Genomic DNA, 21,627 nt, shown 5'->3' with positions numbered 1-21,627 from the left:
CAGCATGGCAGAGGGTATCACATGGCAAGATGTAGTAAGTGTGCTAGCTGAGGTCTCTTAATAAAAGCCACTAGTGCCATCATGGGGCACATATAATCCCAATTATCTCCAAGGCCCTACCTCTAAATTCCAACAATATGAATTTGGAGATTAATTTTCTAACACATAAAATTGAGGGGAGGGATGCTTTCAAACTATAGCAGGCAAGTGAGAGGGGATGGAAATATTTAGCACTTTCTGAGTTGGTAAGACTTTTATATTCATTTAAATATTTGTGAATTCATATACCAAAACTCACTCCAAGTACATTCAACTTTGTCCACTATTCTGTTTGGCTTAGAGCTTAACTTCCTGTGGGCATTCTGTCCCCTTTACAGAGAATGTCCTGTCCTGCTGTCTTAGCTCAAGAAATTCCTCCTCCTCAACACGAGTTCAATCTGCCCAAGAGATGGGTATCCCTTTTCTCTGTTAACTCCCAAGGTGTTAGCTGGGTGTGGTGGCATATGCCTGTAATCCCAGCACTTGGGAGGCTGAGGCAAGAGGATTGCTGCGAGTTCGAGACCAACCTGGGCTACAAAATGAGCTCACGGCCAGCCTGAACTGCATAGGGAGACCCTATCTCAAAAAGACCAAAATAAAACCTCTGAAGGTATTTAATACATTTAACATGAATTATACTCTCCTGTTTTATTTTCATCAAGTCAGAGACCATGTTTTCCTCAATTTTCTAACCTTCCCTGTATCTCATATATAACAGAGGCTTAATGGTCTTAACCACCGCACAAGCCCTCATCAGCTCTCACATGAAACTAACATTGGTCTTGAATTTATACTATTTGGTCTCAGGGATAAGAGAAGGGTTGGCTGATGTTCCTTTGGGGAAAAACACTCATATAATGTCTCAGCATTTTAATTCTGTACTTTTTTTCATTTAGAGTTCATTTCTACCATTGAAAAAATGCCTTAATAATATTAAGTTAAATAATGATTCCTTTGAAAATCAGCTATAACATTGAGTTGTATAGCACCAACTCATCTCTTATCTGTAACAATTCTAAAATCACATGTGAGCTGTGCTGTGCTATTCAAGGAGTCAAAGGCAGGATCATTTTTATAGTGGAGAGGAAGTTACCCAGTTTATTGGACTGCCTGTAGGAAGAACTAAATGTTATTAAGATCAGATCATTTATTTATATGTTAATTAGATTTTAGGCTATTGCATGCAAAGCCATTGCCGGGTACAGTGTGTGGCAGCATCAGCTTTAAAACCAATTCACTTCTGTGGCTGGAGCTCTTATAAGAAAATATAGTATAATATATTTTCCTTTCCTTACCACATGTTATAACTTGAAGTTCCATAGGGGCTGGGGATTTAGCTCAGCGGCAAAGCGTCTGCCTGGCAAGTGCAAGGTCGTGAGTTCGGTTCCCGGTACCGGAGAAAAACCAAAAAAAAAAAAAAAAATAAAGTTCCATAATTTATTTCATTAGCTGTTTTCTGTGACTGTCTATATCTACTTGCATATCTGTTAATATGGTGACAGATTTTTAGAGTTAGCACTACTGACTGAAGTTTGCAAACTTCTGTATTTGGGGTCTGGGTTTTTGTTTATGAACTGACTTTAAAGGCAAGTTTTAGGTCATTATATATTCTGTAAGCTTCAGTTGTTTATATGAGATGTTTGGGTAAAAAATTAAGAAAGAAAGGAAAAAAGATAAATGTGAGAACAGAAAAATCAAATAAGAGATAGCATGAATGGTCAAACAGTTCCATACTCCTGAAGGAGAATCCCCTAGCAAAAAATGTATTTGCCTCCTTTTGTTGAGAAGAAACTGCCTGTTCTCATGAAGTTGCTGTGGTTGTACTTTTTCTCGTATTTGCTATGAATAGATGAGAAAATCCTTTGTGGGCGTTTCCTGCCTGTAGACTATAAGTATGGTTGTGATGTTTTAAAGCTAAGATAATTTTATATCTGGAATTATCCATGGCTCCACTCAACATAATTGGATGGTGACTAATCACCATCTTTTAAACTGGTACACAAAAACATAAGTACTGTACATACTAATGGTGTACCATGGGATGTTTCTATATGCATACTCATGTGTAGTGTTTACATCAGGTTAAACATGTCTCTGTCCTACAACATCTGTCATATCTGAAGTGACCATTTTGTTAACATGGCACATCCCCTTCCCATAGGCACGTTTCTTCATGCAGACAGAGAAACCCCCTCTTTCTAAGGCAGGGGTTGCTGCAGAAAGGAAAAACAAAGTATAGTAAAGGAAATCACAGAAAGCCCTCTGACCTTCATAGGGACCTCGCTTCTTTGTGGCTAGAAAGCCAGTTTTCATGCCTCGGCCTCAGCCAGGATCCCTGTACTGGAACTGCCTCATTGCCTTTGCCTTGGCCAGTGCAGTTTTCTACTGGCTTTAATTTAAGTCACATAGACAGCTTACCTTAATATGTAATGGGACACAGTCTATCAATTCGCTGCTACACTCTATGGAAAAAACAGAAGGAAGATTTCAATCCCGTTTTAATAAGTAAATAAATAAATACCCTTATCTCAGATAAACTTCTGTTTAAATCTCCTCCTTAGAGCAACCATCCCCATTCTCTTCTATATGTAAGTGATGCCCTTAGTCGTTTTTTGGCTCTTATACTTGTCTTTGCTTCATAGCACTTCACAACTTGACATTATTGGCTAGTCCTTGTCAAAGAAACTAACACATTCAAGATGGGGCCATAATTCATACATCTCACTGCCAGGTAGCTTGAACCACCCGTAGTACATTCATGAATGTCCTATCAGGTAGGTTTTTATTAATTTTACTAGTAAAAGCACTGGTAAAAGTGATTAGATCCATTTGTACCGCTAGTGGTACACACCGTCCAGTGGGCCAGTCATGCATATACTACTGGTGGTTCAAGCCAGTGGGAACATATTAAAATGTTTATCTCTCTCCCTACTGTTCCAGACTATAAGCTCCATGAGATGTTGATCTTGCTCACCTTGAATCCCCTAATAGCTAGAATGTATCTGGCCCACTGTATGCATTTAACAAATGTTTATTGAATTATTGGTCAGTGACACAGTAGTTGAATGAGTGATTGGGTGACACGGCATGTACTGGTGGTTAGTGGTGAGGGTAAAGATCCCGAGCAAGGAGGTAAGGAGTCATCACAGTCTGAGGCAGTCCGTACTGCTGGCCAGGGGAAGTGAGGAAGAACAAGGGAAGGCCCACTCCTTGCATGGCTCAAGTGTGAGCATGCAGACAGGGAGATTCTTGAAATGTTCTGACTAAATGGTAGTCACAGTCGTTTTCCTCACATCAGTAGTACCCCAAAATCTTCAGTCAAGAGGGGCAGCTTACTCACTGTCTATAAAGTCTTCCGTATTCTAATACAGCCTTAAAAATTACCATAAGTGCTCACTTCCACAGCACATATACTAAAAAAAAAATTACCATGACAAAAGTGCCAGCATTTATTTAGCTTTATCTTCTCATATGGAACATGTGCTATAAAAACTAAAATAAGTTAACGTATCCTCCTCTTGCTGGAGTAAACTATCAATGACTTGGACAAGTAAGTGAGCCTGTACCCTAAATTAATTTAACGTAAATTTCTGTTGATATTCTATTCTTAGAAGGGATTTCTGGTAACCGTGCTCCAGATTATGATTCCTTTAAGACTGTGTAAACATCACTTCTCCAGGCAAAATAATTTCAGCTCTTTCCTCCTGGGTTCTGGTTTTCACTACTTTATTCTTTCAAGTCCTTTCACTCCTACTTGGCTGAGAGTCTACATATTCATGCAACGTCCAGTTCGGAGCAGTACTGTCTTCTTTTGCCATTTAGACATGCCACCTGACTGCTGTTTCCTGTTATCAAGCAATCTGCCTGATAATTTGTCTTTGCTTATGAGTTCTTTTCTGCCACAGTGAATCAGTCAGGTCATCCATTTGCTGTTGTTGAAGCCTATACCTCTTGTGTTAGAGGAGATGTGTTGTTTGATTTGTTTCTGAGTAAAGTAACCTTGACCAGGTAGACAAGGGAAAGAATGTGGGTTCATTATTTGTGACTGACAGTTAAAATTTTGAGTGAGGCAGTATATATTATTCAGGCTATTGTTTTAGGACACTAATATTTCACAGAGGCAGCACCTTGCAGTAAGATACACATCACCTATGAATTTGGACAAGGGTGAGAGTGAGAGTCATAGCTTTTCCAACTCTGTATGACTAGTTCCCTAGCCTCTCTTAACCTCAGTTTCCTTACACTTTAAGGGGAAATGATACGTACATGCTAGAGTTGATGGAACTGAGTGAGATAATGTATGTGAGCACTTAATGTGCTGTTAGAAAGTGGCAAGTTCTGTAGACTTGGCTGTTTTTGTTATGATGAGTGATAATTATTCGTGGAAATGTAACAGAGAGGTTTTTCATCTAGTCTGAAAGTCTGTGTTGGTATAAATTATTAGTATAAATGTAATACATATTTAACATCACTTTATATAAAACATGTAATCAGCTGTTACACAGAGATGGTTACTGTGAAAAGCAGAACTAGAAGGACAGGAAGATAAATCTATAGTCCTTGGCTTGTGACCATTGGCATGTTAGATTGATTTATCAATGAAAGAGGAATGGAAAATTGGAGGAAAGACACATTATATTTTTGTACCCAGCTCCTACAAGTCATGTTGTGCTGAGTGATAACTGTTTTCATAACTTGAACTCTGATTTAGGAACATTATCTTAAGGGATTCAGGAATAAAAGGGCAGCAGTATATCTTTCAGATTAAGCATGAGGCCTATGGATGTAGTTCAGTGGCAGAGTACATGCATAGCATGCAAGAGGTCCTGAGTTCAATCCCCAGTTCTACCAGAAAAAGATTAAGCATGATTTTGGTGCTAATAGGGCTTGATAATGCTAGAGAAATATGTGTATATTTTTAATGTATTGGTCTGCCCTGTGTTCAGCAGTGATTATGCCTTTGTAAATGAATAAGCCCCTCGGTGTGGGATCATCTCATGAGAAGTCCAGCTCAGAAGTGCGCCAGAAGCCCCCATACTTGATTTAGTTCCAGGTTCCACAGCGAGCAATCACAGTGCTCTCCTTGGTAGTGAGGGGCAGGAGACATAGGCCATCATCTTGCTCTCCAGCTGCCACGATTCGTAAATGGAAATGCAGGATGGATTATATTCACCCTTACATTTTTGCTTTGAAGTTGAAACCAGGATTAAGTGACCCTGGAGGCTATTTTAAGGAAATATCTTCACGGTTCCTTTTATCTTGATGCTTGTCACTAAAGTGTTGTGAAAATTCTGTTCCTGTCATTCATATAATAGATCTAGTATTCCCACTTCTGATCTCTGAAACCCCTTAAGACCTCATTAAATTAATGCTCCATCTGTCTGGATTGGAATCAACAAATCTCTTACTGCTTCTCCATCACAACTCTCCACCTCTTTCTTCCTTGCTTGGCTGATTTTACTTAAATAGCACCTCTGAGCTTTGGGATTTTTTTTCAGTACAAGAAGTTTCTGACATGCGTATTTGGATTTCAGCCTGCTTTTTCCATGGAAATGATGGCCAGAAACCCCTCATGAGCCACCACAGGACCTCTATTCCCCCATCTCTCCCCTTTCCAGAAAGTGTTCTCGTTGTCTTTCCTGTCCTGTCACTTGGAAGATACCAGAACAGAATGACTTAATACCGGGGTTGTAGCCTGTGATGGGTCCCAGAAGCACTGTGACACCATCATCTCCTTTAATCCTCATGTCCCATTTGACTCCTGAGAAAAGTGGGAGGCTTCCAGCCATGGAATAGTCCCCAGGTCACACAACTGGAGACCCCATGTCCAGGGACAGAAGAGAAGAGCCATGTGGTCTACCTGCTCACCACCTCCCCAAGCCATGGGAACCACCATTGGGTAATTTGCGGATCCAGATGACCAGCGCTTCAGTAAGAAACATGGGTGACTATGCCCCAGGGTGATTGCCCCTACTAGTAAAAACACCATTATACAGAGCTAAGTTAGGATTTGTGAGACCAAATTAAATGAGATAATACACGTAATGATAATACATGTAATAAATACTACAGAACTGTGCTAGTCCTCTTATTTGTGCTCAGACCTGAAATCTAACTACTTTTCAGTAAAAATACTCAATTTTAGTAATTTGTTTTGGTACTTTAACATTCTCTATTGTTTTTTAAACCAGTATTCTCAAAACTGTCAGCTGCTTTATTGTGCTGAGACCAGTGTGTGTTAGCCTCCTTTGCTCACCAGAAAAGCAAAAGTTTAAACACTGTCTCCCCTTCACTGCCTGGCAGCGCCCCATCATCTCCATCTGCTGGGGCCACCGGGACTCACGGCTGCTGATGGCCTCAGGACCGGCCCTATACGTAGTTCGTGTGGAGCATCGGGTGTCCAGCCTGCAGTTGCTGTGCCAGCAGGCCATCGCCAGCACTCTGCGAGAAGACAGGGATGTCAGCAAGCTGACCCTGCCCCCCCGCCTCTGTTCTTACCTCTCCACCGCTTTCATCCCCACCATTAAGGTAAAGCCTTTTACCTTCCCTGATCCTCCTTTCTTTCCTATCTGCCAGCCACTGCTCACCAAGGGAAGGGCAGAGACAGGATAGATGGGGAGGATACCAGAGCACACGCACAGGACTCATCTGCTTTTCCACCAGAATGCCTGGGGATGGCTGCCTGCATGGAAGATTCATGCTTACAGTCTACTCTGAGCATCCCTGTTACTGTCTGTGTAAGATTTATCTAATGTGATGGGCCTTATCTTTCTCATGGCCACCCTGGTTCTTCCAGCTTGACTCCTGTGTCATCCTGATGATCAAAGGAATGAACATATATTTAGTACTTCCTATATACTGAACATTACACAAATACTTTATGAAAGCTATTTGCAGATGCTAACAGTATTCCCATTTGAGAAAGCAGGAAACAAGTTTGTAAAAGTGAAGTCACTTTCCCTGTAGATAAAGGAATAGTCAGAGTTGGACTCAGTCCAGTTCTAGGGTCAGTTTACCTCTCTTCTGTGCTAAAGGGCAACCCCTATACAGGACAGGTGCCAGCTATATTTTATATAGACTACCTCCAGAAACTGTAGCAGCATATAGAATAGACCTCCCAGTTGCTGCTCATGGTTTTTCTTTAACTTCTAAGTATCAGATTCTTTTGTTTTGGTACTTTCTCATTTTTACATCAAACTTCTAAAATCTCTTGTGAGTGTTTTTCAAGTTGTCTTAATTTAATTCCACACCAGCAGTTCTCAACCCTGATATATTGTATTGTATTGTTTTGTATTGCATTGTATTAGAAAAAGCAGATAATGTGCACCTGCAACTGTGAACCACTGTGGATGGTTCACATGATAAATTACACCATGTACTTAACCTCTGTCGAGCTGTCACCTGTTAGCAGTGCACTGTTGGCTCTACTGGAGTGACAGTGACTTCTTAACTGACCTGCCCCATACCTTCTCTGTTTCTCTCTCTGTGTCTCTGGAATTCCATCTTTCTTTTTCTGCCCATGTCCTACTCTAGCCCCCAATTCCAGACCCCAACAACATGCGAGATTTTGTCAGCTACCCCTCAGCTGGCAATGAGCGGCTGCATTGCACCATGAAGCGCACAGAGGATGACCCAGAGGTGGGTGGCCCATGCTACACACTCTACCTGGAGTACCTGGGCGGGCTTGTACCCATCCTTAAGGGGAGGCGTGTCAGCAAGCTGCGGCCAGAGTTCGTCATCATGGACCCACGGACAGACAGCAAAGCAGGTAGGTCTCTCATCAGAGGGACTGACACCTTATTTTTGCATGGTTATAGAATGTCAGACCTTATAAACCACACAAAGAGAATCCTGTTTATGAAGTGTGAGCGTGTGTTGGCTAGCATGGGATGGCCTGAAGTTACTACATTTCAGATCCCATTTAAATGCAGACTTCTCTAAATACCCTTTCTAACAGGCTTTTTTAAAACACTTTCGTTAGGTACGTGAGGTTGTATATAGTCAAGGGGAAACCAGGACAGTCCTTCTAGCACCAAGAAAGTCTTCTTACAGTTACTGATCAAGCATACATTGCGTAGTATAGTTCAGTATTGAGACAATTTAAAAATAGCAAGATACGTTCCTTCCCTCTTAGAGTAGATGATAAAATTTTCAAATCTTCAGCCTGCTCCTCAACCTTCTACTTCTGCCCCTCATTAATGTACTGTTACCTGCGTATTAGCTAATTTACCAGTGAAAATATCTTGCTCATCCCAAAAGTTTTGATATGATAAATCACTGTCTCTAAAATTCCCTCCTAGAAAGGAAAAAAGAAATAAAGAAGGAAAGGGGGGTGGGGAAAAAATATATATATATACACACACATGCAGGTAGCTGGGATAATTGTACTGCTGATGTCTATTGGTTTATTGAAAGGAACAGTTAATTCTTAAATTTTTTTGACCAATTTTGCATGCTTATATCTAGTAATCAGAACAACTAATTTGAAGACAATAATATGCAATATAACAACCATTGTTGAAGTCCTACCATCTTGTTCAGTGAAGCTGTAATTGTTTCTGATGTTTTTGTTTGTTTGTTTTTCTCTTTAATTGTTTGATCAGTCTTACATTCTTACATCCAGTAATCTGAGCAACTTCATTCAAGATAACAATATGTAATATAACAACCATTATTAACTTCCTATCATCTTGTTTTGAAATTGTTTTTATTGTTTTTGTGTTGTTTTTGTCTTCTTTGTTGTTATTTTGTTACTGTTTTTTCTCTTTAAAATAAAAAAAAGAGCTGGGCGTGGTGGCACACGCCTATAATCCCAGCACTGAGGAGGCTGAGGCAGGAGGATCATTGTGAGTTGGAGACCAGCCTGGGCTACAAAGTGAGCTCAAGGCCAGCTTGAACTGCAAAGCGAAACCCTATCTCAAAAAGAAACCCTCCCGCCCCCGAAAAAATAAAGTTAAATTAAATTTTTTTGAAGTGAAAAAATAAAATAAAATCCCCTCCAGTGCTCATCACTGCTCAGTTGTAGTAGTTGTCAGCTTTCCTGTTGCTGGGACAGAATACCCAACACGCACAACTTGAAGAAGGAGAAGTTTAATTGGGCTGGTTTTGGGGTTTCAGTCCATCCTCAGCTAGCTCCAAGTCAGAAATGGCACAATAAAAGAGCATAGCAGGAGAAAGCTGCTCACCTATGGCAGTCAGGAAGCAGAGAGAGAAGGGAGGAGTCCAGGACAAGAATACACCCTTCCAGGTCACACCCCGTTCTTCTCATTGAACCATCTCCAACCAGACTAAGTCTGACAACACATTCAGCCGTAAACCACTAAGTATAATATGAATTCACTGAGTATAGAGTCCCCATTGTCCAGTCACCTTCCAAAAGCGCTACCTGTGAATACATGAGAATTTGGGGGGACATTTTAGATCTAAGCCAAATATCAGTTAATGTCATTGTCCCATACCTCTCTCCAGGATCCCAGACTTCGGGGTTTTGTATCACTTAGCCCTAGCTCAGTACCTCACAGTGAAATCTTCCCTGTCACAGAATGAACAGCACTGTCCTCAGTGCCCATAACCAGTCAAGGACAGGTCGTGTCCTGATCAGGACGCTGTAGTCATTGTATTCTGAAGTGTACCTGCTGCCCAAATCCTGAGGGCCTGGAGGGAGGGGACTGTTTAATCTTTATACCCTCAGTACCTTCTAAGCTCCTGACCTTGAAACATTAGTTGCGTTAGATTTGTCTTCATTAGTTCATTTGTACGTTTCCACTATCTTGGACTTTCACTCTGCAACCCACTAACCTGGCCAAGTCCTTTATGGTGTCTCTAAAGCTACCATGACATGTGTATGCTTAGAGTCATCCTAGGTCACAGTGCAGCAAAATGTTCCCCCTCAGTTTCGTTCACCTATCCTTGTGCTTTATGCAGTTACCCTACCTTTACTGTGCATTGTTTGCTCAGCATCTGTGGCAGATTCTGCTGTCAGTGTTACCATATAAGATCATAAGCAGTAAAGCTGCACTTTAAAAATTGGATACTTGTCATTTATTAACACAAGACAAACCAGTACGAAGAACAGAGCAAGTAGAAGAATTGGAGGCTGGTGGGCTTCAGGTGGAAAGGGTAGAGAATAGAGAAAAAAGGGCAGACACTAACTTAGAAGGAAAACATGGTTTCAGAAGAAGAGGAAAGAAAAGGGAGCCACTGTTTGGTGGTGACTTGAGTGAGCACATGGGACAGGTCTCAAGCAGAGCCTGCACACGTGTTCTCTTTGGATGCCAGCATCTTGAAGCATCTCCCCCGGAAACAACTCCCTAGAACCTGTGCTAAAGTTCAGTGTTAGGATTACTTGGGTGAAGAGCTTGTGGACTTGCCCATGTACCTCATTTCCACAGTGGCTGGAGGTGCTGCAGGCACTAAGGCTGCAGCCTCTCGAGGCCAGACTTGTTTGAGGCCTAGGCTGACTGTGCCAAATGCCTATTTTCCCCTTGTGTCATATTTATCAGCTCATATCAGGCTCAACTGACTGTACTGCTAACAATCCTTTGGGGAACGAGGTGTTTTATTTTGATAATTTTTATAATTAAAAGAATTAAAAGTTGTAAAGCAGAGCAAATCAACAGATGTTTCACCTACTCTGTCAGGTTTTTGAGTCTTCTGGGAATATTAAGCAGTACCAGGATATCTCTGCTTTTGAGATTTATAAACCCTTATGGGTGACAAGAAAATCTAAGTACTTGAAAAGTTCAATTTAAAAGTCAAGATTTAAATACCTCCTGACAAGAATAGAAGCTGTATCACAAGGCACAGTGTGACTAATTCCCAACTGAATGGTACATGTAAACTACCACAGAGAATGAAGTGATCCCTGACTCTAAAATCAGGAATTTCTCATGATGAACTCTTTCAAGCTTCCATGTAATTGTTTTTAAAAGGGTCATCTTTAGACCACCTCTATGTAAATCCCTGGAGGTATATTAAATAAAAGTTCCTCGGCTAATTCCTTAGATGGAATTGTGGGTCTGGGCTGGAGCCTACCAATCTGCAACTGACTGGATTGTCCAGGTGATTTTTTTATGCATTCAACTTCGTAATCTTCTGTTGTAATTGTTCTCCAAATGACTTGACAAATATATTCCTCAAGATTACAAAGTATTAGGGGCTAGGGATTTAGTTCAGCAGCACAGTGCCTACCTGGCAAGGGCAAGGTCGTCAGTTCAATTCCTGGTACTGGAAAAAAAACCTTAATAAATAAATAAATAAATAATTTATAAATAAATAGTTTCATTAGTTCATTTGTACGTTTCCACTGCCTTGGACTTTCACTCTGCAACCCACTAACCTGGCCAAGTCTTTTATGATGTCTCTAAAGCTACCATGAGGAATCTCCACACTAATATTAATAAATATTAATGTCAATTTAAAAAAAAAGATTGCAAAGTATTATGAGTCCCTTTGGGAGTGGGGGCAGTGGCTGAACTAGAGATCAATCACACATTCAGGGCTAGAGCAAGACCAGCCCCAAGAACACAGAGCACCAGAGGTGAACCATGTACACAAATTGTTGGCACTAGAGCAAAGCCAGTCTGGCAGATATCTGGCCTTGGTGTTCCTCCCTGTTAACTACAGCACAGATAGCTCTTAGAATGTTTCATTTTCGGTGTTCTCAACAAAACACCGAGACCTTGCACTTTTGGCCCTGCTGTGCACTTCCCTCCTTTTTACTGTGTGCAGACCATGCAGGGTTGTCACTGCCTGCCTGTCAGAGAGGTCTGGTCCCAGCTTTGCTTTTATTATGTGTCTATAGTTTTTTCTTAATCTCCCACCCCCTCTCAGGATGCTGCTGGCTGTGCAAGTTGCAGCATGTGTGTGTGTATGTGTGTGTTAGTGAAAATCCATAAATTTTCAAAAGAAATCTTTAGAATTTGCTAAGGACTAAATTCTCAAATTCCTATGTTGAAGTACTAACCCCTAAAGTTGCTGTTTTTGGATATACACTTTTGGAGTGTAGTTAAAGTTAAGTGAGATTATAAGGGTGGGGCCCTAATCTGATAGAATTATTAACCTCATTTTAAAAAATTTTTATGAATTAAATTTATTGGTACATTTTAGGTATATATAATGATCACATTTATCAAAGGGAATCTGTACCTGTACGTGATATAACTTGATTCTTTTCTTTCCCATCTCCCAACCTCATCCCCTCCTTATTTACAAAAGCTTTGTTTCTACTTTTTTTCTGCTTTTCTCATTCCCCACCCCCACCGCCCAGTTTCCCTTACCATTGGAATATTTTCATCCTATTTCACAGTATCCATTATATATTTTGGTCCTTATTTACATTTTCAGTTTCTCACACCAGAAAAACAATGCAGTATTTCTTACTTAAGAAATTCACTTAAGAGTATGGTCTGAAGTTGCATCCATTTACTTGAAATGTCTCACCTTATCCTTCGTTATGGTAGAGGTGTACTCCATTGTATAAAAAAGCCACATCTTCTTTATCCATTCATCAGTTGATGGGCATCTGGGCTGTTTCCAAGATTTAGCTATTAGAAACTATGCCACTATAAACATGGGTGTGCATATATCACTGTGGTATGATGCTTTTAATTCTTTTGGGAAGATACCAAGAAGGAGAATAGCTGAGTTAAATGGAGCCTCTAGTCCTAGTTTTTTTATTTGTTTTCATTAGTTGATTTGTACATTTCCACTGCCTTGGACTTTCACTCTGCAACCCACTAACCTGGCCAAGTCCTTTATGATGTCTCTAAAGCTACCATGACGAATCTCCACACTAATGTCCACCGGTAGTAGCACAGGTCTACACCCCTACCAACAGTGAAGAAGGGTTCTTTTTCCCCCACAGCCCTACCAGCATTTGTTACTGGTTGATTTCATGATGATAGCCATTCTTTCTGGGATAAAATAAAATCTTAGCATTATTTTAATTTGCATTTCTCAAATGACCAATGATGCTGAACATTTTTCATATATTTCTTTGTTGTTTCTACTTCTTCATCTGAGAAGTATCTATTTCAGATGCCCTTTTTGTATTGGGTCTTTAAATTTGTGGGGGTTTGATTTTTTTGAGTTCTTTATGTATTCTAGATAGTAATCTTTTGAGAAAAAGTTGACAAAAATTTGTTCCTACATTGTGCGTTGTCTTTTCACTGTTGGTGGTTCCTCTTGCTTTGCAAAAACTTTTTATTAAGATGAGATCCCAGTTGTTGATTCTTTGTGACAGTTCCTGTGCAATTGGGATTTTGTTCATAAAGTCTTTACCTACACCAGTTTCTTCAGGAGTTCTACCTATGCTATCTTCCAGTAGATTTAATGTTTTTATTTTAATGTTTAGATCTTTGATCCACTTTGATTTTAGGTTAGTCCATGGTGAAAGATATTGGTCTAATTTTTAACCTTCAATATATGGAAAGCCAATTTTTCCAACACTGTTTATTAAATAAGCTATCTTTCTTCCAGTGAAAGTGTTTGGCCCCTTTGTCAAAGATAAGGTGGCTAAGAATATCTGAGTTGTTTCTGCATCTTCTAATCTCGTCCATTGATATTTGGATCTATTTTTTTACCAGTACCATGCTGTTTTGGGTATAGTTTTAGAGTATAGTTAAAGTTATTTAACTAACTAGTTAAAGTTATTTAGCTAATTAGTTACATCTATAACTAACTAAACTATATATATATAAATACACAGTTTTAGAGTGTAGTTAAAGTTATTTAACTAGTTAGTTAAATCTGTTTTTTTTACCAGTACCATACTATAAAGACTGTAGCTTTATAGTATAATTTCAAATGAGGCATTATGATGCCCTGTGCCTTGCCTTTTTTGCCCAGAATTGCTTTGGCTATTCTAGGTCTCTTCTGGTTCCAAATGAATTTTAGTATTGTTTTCTCTAATTTTGTGAGATACTGTTAAAATTTTTATCAAGATTACATTAAAGCTATGTAACAGGGCCGGGGATGTAGCCCAGCAGCATAAGCACTTGCCTGGCAAGCCTGTCATGAGTTCAATTTTCGGTACCTAAAAAATAAAGCTATGTAACAGTTTCAAAATTATATTGGTTCTTCCTACCCAAGAGCAAGGGGTATCTTTACATTGTCTGATATCCTCTTCAATCTACTTTTTCATAGTACTATAGTTTTTACTGTAGAGGTCTTTTGCTTTCTTTGTTAGATTGATTCCTAGATATTTCTTTGCTTTTTATCTTTTTGAGACAGGTTCTCACTGTGCAATTCAGGCTGGTCTTAAACTCACTTTGTAGCCCAGGTTGACCTCGAACTCACAATAGTCTTTCTGCCTCAGCCTCCCAAGTGCTGGGATTACAGGCATGCACCACTGTGCCCAGCTCAGTATTTCATTTTTTTGATGCTATTTTGAAAAGTGTTGTTTCCCCCTCTCTCAGTGAATTTATTATTCATGTTCAAGAAGGCTATTGATTTTTAAGTGTTGACTTTGTATCCAGCTATGCTACTGAATTTGGTAATTAGAAGTAAAAGTCTTTTGGTGGAGTTTATGGGGTCTTCTATGTAGCATATCATGTCATCTGCAAATAATGATAATTTAACTTTTTACTTTCCTATCTTTATTCCTTTTATTTCTTTCTCTTGTCTAATTGCTCTGGCTAATGTTTCCAGGACTATATTAAATAAGAGTGGTAACTGTAGACTTGTATAGGTAAGTGGATGCGACTCAAGACTATACACATAAGTGAAATAAACTGAACGCACATATGTTGACATTATATTGTCTCCTTAGTGTGAGAAGCTGAAAGAGTAAATAAGATCCACAGTGTATAATAGGTAGTGTAAAATGAGAAGAAACTTCAAAAGGAAAGAGAAACTGGGATGAGGGAATGGAGAGAAGAAGAAAGGGAAAAACAAATATACATGACAGTTAAGATAGTTCTACTACTAATTTCTCTTAGTTCATTGAAAAGAAAGGTTTGTGCTAATATTGTTTGGACAATTAAATGCCAATATCGCACTCTGAGTAACTAATTTAAAGATAACATTGTTACCCTCCTATTATCTTGTTTTGAAATTTTTATTTTTTTTCTCTTTAAAGAAAACAAGTGATGACAGTGGACATCCTTGTCTTGTTCCTGATTTTAGAGTGAAAGCTTTCAGTTTTTGTCCACTTGGTATGATGTTGACTGTTGGATTGTCATAGATGGCTTTTATCAGATTGAGATAAAGACCATCTATTCCTATATTCTCATGAATGGGTGCTGGACTTTGTCAAAAGCTTTTTCTGCATCTACTGAGATGATCGTATGGTTTTTGTCCTTGGCTCTGTTAATATGGTGTATTATATTTATTGATTTGCATATGTTGAACCATCCTTGCATCCCTGGTCATGGTGTATAATCTTTTTGATGATTTGCTGCATTCTGTGTGTTAGTACCTTATTGAGGATTTTTCAGTCTAGGTTCATTAGGGAGATTGGCCTGTAGTTCTCTTTCTTGGTTGGGTCCTTCTCTGATTTTGGTATCAGAGTAATACTCACTTCCTGGAATGAATTTGGGAGTATTGCTTCTCTTTCAATTTCATTAAAGAATTGGAGAAGTAATGGAATTAGAAGTAAGGGAATTCTCTAAATTTCTTGTAGAATTCAGCAGTGAACCCATCAGGGCCTCGGCTTATTTTGTTGGTAAGTTTTTAATTACATCTTAAATTTCATTGACTGATACTAGTTTATTTAGAATTTTTAGCTGGGAATGTAGCTCAGTGGTAAAACACCTGCCTAGAATGTGCAAGACCCTTGATTCAATCTCCAGCAGTGCTTAAAAAAATAAAAAGAATTTTTGTATCTTCTTGATTCCACTTTGGTAATTCATATGTATCTAGGAATCTATCTGTTTCTTCTGCATTTCCCATCTTATTAAAATACAAGTTTTTTAAGTAGGTATCTATGGTCTTCTGGATTTCTGCAGGATCTGCTGTAATTTTACCTTTTCCATTCCTAATTGCACGGATTCCAGTCTTTCCTTTCCTTTTTTTTTTTTTGATAAGTTTGACTAAGGGTTTGTCAGTTTTATTAATCTTTCAAAAACCAACTCTTCAATTCATTTTTTTGTTTGTTTATTTGGTACTGGGGATCAAACCTAGGACCTTGTGCTTGCCAAACTCTTCAATTCATTTATTCTTTGTATTGTTTCCTTAGACTCCATTGCATTAATTTCTGCTCTGACTTTTATAATTTCTTTCCTTGTAAAAGCTTTGGGCTTGACTTGCTGTTCTTTTTCTAAAAGTTTGAAGTTCAACATTACGTTGTTTTTTTTGAGCTTGCTCTGTTTTCCTGATATAACTATTCACCACTATAAATTTACCTGGTAGTATTGTTTTCATTATGTCCTATAAATTCCAGTATGTTGTGTTGGGATTATTGTTTAATTGTAAAAATTGTGTAACTTCTCCTTTAATTTTATCTGTGACCCATTGGTTGTTCGAGGGGGTGTTGTTTAATTTCTATGTGTTTATAAAGTTCTTGTAATTTATTTTGCCATTGATTTCAAATTTCATTGTGCGGTGGTCTGATAATATGCATGGGATAATTTCAATTCCTTTGCATTTACTTAAGCATGTTCTATGAGCTAGTGTATTCTGATGAGAAAGTGTACTCTGATGTTTTGTGGTGTAACACTCAGACATCTACTAAGTCCATTTGTTCAAAAGTTTGGTTCAGTTCTGAGAGTTTATTTTTGGTTTTTTGTCTTGCTGGTGTGTCTATTTTTGACAATGGGGTGTTGAAGTCCCTTGTTATAATTGTATTAGTGCTTATTTGATTTTTCATCTCTGATGAAAAATTTCATCTCTGATGTTTGTTTTGTGTATTTGTTTGCATTGATATTTGGTGCATATATATTTATGATCTTTATCTCTTCTTCTTTTATTGTTGCCTTTACAAGAATATAGCGACCTTCTTTGTCTCTCTTTATCAGTCTTGTCTTGAAATCCACTTTGTCTGCAAATAGAGTAGCTACCCCTGCTTTCTTTGGAGTTCTTTTCTCATGAGGTATTGTTTTCCATCCTTTGACTTTTAGTCTATGAATTTCTTTTTGAATTAAATGTGTTTCTTATATGCAACATATTGTTGGGTCTTGTTTCTTGATCCATTCTGCCAATCTATGTCTTTAGATTGGTGAATTGTGACCATTAACATTGATGGTTATAACTGATATGTATAGACTTATCTTTGTCTTTTTATTTTCCTTTTGTTGGTTTCCTTTTTCCCTCTTGCTGTTTGTTTTGCCTGGTGGATTCCTTCAGTTGGTGTTCATGGAGTTGCAGTCCTTGTAATCTCCTTTGTAGCAACATTTTGGAGTGCTAGTTTGGTGTTCAGGAATTTCCTCAGGTGTTCTTTTCATGGAAGTATCTTATTTTTCCATCAATTTTGAAAGATAGCTTTGTAGGATACATCAGTCTGAGTTGGAGATTGTTTACTTTTAGGACTTGAAATACTTCACTCCAAGCTCTCCTTGACTTGAGGGTTTGTGTGGAGAAGTCTGCTGTGGTTCTGATGGGCTTTCCTTTATAAGTGATTTGTTTCTTTTTTACTATTCTGTTATGTTGAATTTGTGAAATCTTGACTATTATATGGCTTGCTGTAGATTTTGTTTTTTATCTTGGCTAGTTAGAGTTCTAAATACCTCGCTAAACTTTATGTCAAATGCTCTTTGTCTACCAGAGAAGTTTTCTGCCATAATGACTGTGAGCAGGTTTTTTTATGTCATTTGTATTGTCTCCTGCTTTTTCACTGATTCTGATGAATCTTATGTTATTCTTCTTTGTATCACCTGACACCTGCTAGACTGATTTCTCATGGTCCTTGCTATTTTTAAGAAACCTTCCTTTTTGTGATGGCTAACTGCAATCATGTCTTCTATATCTGAGATTCTGTCCTCACATTGCCTCACTCTACTGCATATACTTTCAATGGAATTTTTGATCTCCTGGATATCTGTTTGAATCTGTTTTAGGGATTCCATTTCTTTCTTGTGTTGGGCATTCATTGTTTCTATCACTGTCCTAAGATCCTCTCTTTTTGTCATCTGTTTCTGCTCTAGAGTCACTGAGCATGTCTTTATTATGGTCACCATCTCTATAGTTATCTGAGAAATTATTTGTGATTTGATTTTTTTCTAGAGCTCATTTATTTGCCTTGTCACTTCCACTGTTACCACTTCAGAGAGTCCGGATGGGTGGCTTTTGGATTGTTCCACCTCACTGCTTGCTGGGTTCAGCTTTGGGGAGCTGGATATCTGGGGTTGCATCTTATTTAAGTGACTTCTCATTTTCTACTTCTTTTTTTAGTTTAGTTCCTAGGTTGGTGCTTGTAAATCGCTTATGTTGAGTAGCTTTATTGCTAGTAATAGAACCTTTAGGAAATGACCAGTTTTCAGTGGTATCTTCCTAGTGTAGCTGGCTTTTTGATTTTGAGTCTGTTGCAAAATCCTACCATTTCAATTTATTGGGGATGAGAAGTTGCTGCCTACTTCGCCTGGCCTCTGGTTCTGTGGCACTGGCCTATACTATTTTTTTCACCCATATGCAATCTTAGTCTTGGTATACCAGGAAGAACAACTGATTAGAACAATTAGGTCACTTTGGCTAAAGTGGTACAATCAGCAATAACAATTGCATGAAACAGCCTAGAAAATGGCAAACTGAGGTAACTCTTAATTTGCCACCTTTAACTGTATGAACTAATTTTGTGGTTCTATAATAAAATGTAAAACAAACCAGACAATTGTGTGCAGTAGATAAGCCCTCAAAATGGCATTTTTACCCTCAGGAGAAAATTTTAAAGTGTTAGGGGGAAAAAAAATAGAGAAATAGAAGAAGAAAACACCAGAGAGGACAAAGCGGGCTGGGGATATAGCTCAGCGGCACAAGCACCTGCTTGGCAAGTGCAAGGTCCAGAGTTTGAAGCCCGGTACCAAAAAAAAACCAAAACACACAATTTGTAAGTAAACTTACATATATATAGCCAGAGCGGACAAAGGAGGATCACACAAACTCTGGGAAACTGGTGCAGAAGACAGGAGGGAGAGAGCTAAGGAAGACATAAAAACAAGAATAGAACAGAACAGTAACAACAAGAAAAACTAGAAACCATGTTCAGACTCTTATAAAAGCCAGAACAAACAATGAAGAAAAAACAAAACTGAAAAAGAAAAATCAAGAAAAGAGAGAAAGGAAAGGAAAAAAAAGAAAAGTATCCACTTCAAACAGTCTCTGCTGTCACTGGTAGTCAGTGTGGGTTGACAGAATCCAGATCTATGTTGATTAATCCTAGTAAGCCAGCAGTAGCTTTATGGTAGGGTAGCGGATAATCCAATCGAGTCTGCAACTTTATTTGTACTGACGTTCGGGCTGCTTTCTGGCTATGAGGTTAGAACCAGACCCATTCAACCTACAACAGTCCATGTGCCTTCTATGGGCTTGTACTTGGCTTGGAGCCACTAGATGGAGGCAGCAGTTGTTCTGAGATCCGAGCTCAGTTGGCTCCTCTCCCAGATGGCTCGTGGCCAATTGCCCTCTCCTGCGGTACATCAGAACCAAATAACTCACCAGTCACTGCAGTCTGCTGTGTCCACTGCACCATTCCACTGGTGTGTTTCTCCCTGGAGGCCTCTTGGGTCACCAGTAGTCAATTTGCATCTGCAGGTTCAAGCTGCCCCTCCCACACAGGGAGTCCGGGCCTCTTACCACCTCCATCTTCATCACTGAAGTTTCTGTCTTTGCTCTTCCCCCGTGGGTTTCAATTATTGCTTCGGATCCTTCCTGGGTCTTGGGGACCCAATTTCCTCCTCCTTCTCTTCCTCATGTTGCTATATTCCAGCGTCTAGACAACAAATTTCAGAGAGGCTTTCTCTGCTGCTTACTACTCCACCGTCTTCCCAGAAGTCTCTATTAACCTTCTAAGGAAGAGAAGGCTCTCTTTCCAGACACGGGTACAAAGGAAAGGCAGCTATCTCAGGTCAAGAAGAGCCTGCCTCAAGAACTAACCATGATGACACTTCCATCTTGAATCTCCTCAGCCTCCATAAGTCTCTTTATATGTACATGTATACACTTACACACACATCAGGGTTCTTCAGAGAAACAAAACTAATGCTATAGATGGATGCAGATTTTGGTGCTGAGAAGTATGTGTTGCTTTAACAAGTACTGAAACAGATGAAAGAAGCTTTGGAACTGGGTAATGGGTAGAGGCTGGATGAGTTTTGAATTGCATGCTAGAAGTACAATTTTAATGGCAGTTCTAGTGAGGTCTCGGGTGGAACTGACCATGTTATTTAAAGCTGAAGGAAAGGCAATCATTATTATAAAGTTAGAATTTGGCTGAACTGTGTTCTAGTGCTGTGCAAAAGGTATCTTTCAAGTGATAAAATTGGATATTTAACTGAGAAAATTTCTAAGCAAAGTGCAGAAGGAGTAGTTTGGTTCCTTCTGACTACTTACAGTAACATGGAAGAGGAAAGGGATGAACTGAAGAAGGAAACTGTTAAGCTAAAAAGATTCAGAACTTAAAAGATTTTGCAAATTCTCAGCCTATCCTTGCAAAAAATGAGAAAGCCTATTCTGAAGACAGTACCAAAGATGTGGCTGAGCTATCATTTGATAGTTTATGAGACTGTACAAACAAAACTACTTCCACTTTGAACTGAAAGGAATGAAAATGGAATGAAATTAAGGAAGGCAGAGGGACTTCGTGGATTTGACAGATTAGGTTGATAAAAATATTTGACTGCCATGTTGCTCTATTCTTCAGGAGGGGAAAATGTATCAAAAGAGATTCAGACATGCCTGTTTTCACAAGAATTCACAGTTCCTGTTTTCAGTTTTGAGCAGCGGAATGGCCTCTGCCCAGAGCCTTGGAGGCAGAGGCGCTTAGAGCTAGGAGAATGATGCTGAACCCAGTGGGTCTGAGGAGTAGAGTATCCAGTTAAAGAGAATTATTCTCAAGCTTTAAGATCTAGTGGAATTTGTCTTGCTGGGCTTTGAACTTGTTTGGGACTTACCACCTTCCTTACTTTGGAATGGGAATGTCTACCCTATTTCTGGCCCTCTATCCTATTTTGATAGCACATAATTTGTCTGGTGTCTTAGGTTCACAACTGGAAAGCAGTTTTGCCTTAAGATGAATCATATCTCCAGTTTCACCTATATTTGATTTAGATATTTAGATGAAACTCTAGACTTTAGAGTTCATGTGAGGATGAGTTAAGACTTTAACTTAGGCTGTTGGGAGGGATTGAATGTATTTTGTATGGAGAAAGACATGACTTTGGGAGATGCTAGAGGCAGAATGCTGTGGGCTAACTTGCAGTAGCCCCCCAAAAAAATTCCTTTGTTGAAGTCCTAACGCTCTGTTGTAGTCAGGGTTTACAAGGGGAAGAATGCAATATAGAACACCTAATTTATAAGAATTATTTTATAATAGTCACCCAAAGAGTCATATACAAAGAGAGTGCAGGAAATCTGTCCATACACTAAGACCAAAAGAATCTAGCTGAGGGCTTGGATCCCACAGCAGTGTCCTGCATCAGTCCTCCTGAAGAGCTAGAG

The 21,627-nt window shown here is 39.1% G+C and overlaps 1 protein-coding gene across 3 annotated transcripts in view; it reads left to right on the top strand.

The window, feature by feature from the left end:
* Positions 1-21,627, top strand: part of Tulp4 (tubby like protein 4) — a 186,359-nt gene that overhangs the window by 141,151 nt on the left and 23,581 nt on the right. For all 3 annotated transcript variants that reach the window (XM_005390523.2, XM_005390522.2, XM_005390525.1), the window contains 2 exons: positions 6,343-6,567; positions 7,573-7,807. In XM_005390523.2, coding sequence (XP_005390580.1) covers positions 6,343-6,567; positions 7,573-7,807 — 460 coding nt within the window. The remainder of the gene's footprint in view (positions 1-6,342; positions 6,568-7,572; positions 7,808-21,627) is intronic.

The sequence above is a fragment of the Chinchilla lanigera genome, unplaced genomic scaffold, assembly GCF_000276665.1.
Source record: "Chinchilla lanigera isolate Chin_1 unplaced genomic scaffold, ChiLan1.0 scaffold00038, whole genome shotgun sequence".
NCBI classification, from domain to species: domain Eukaryota; kingdom Metazoa; phylum Chordata; class Mammalia; order Rodentia; family Chinchillidae; genus Chinchilla; species Chinchilla lanigera.
This window is presented reverse-complemented; position numbering and strand designations above follow the sequence as displayed.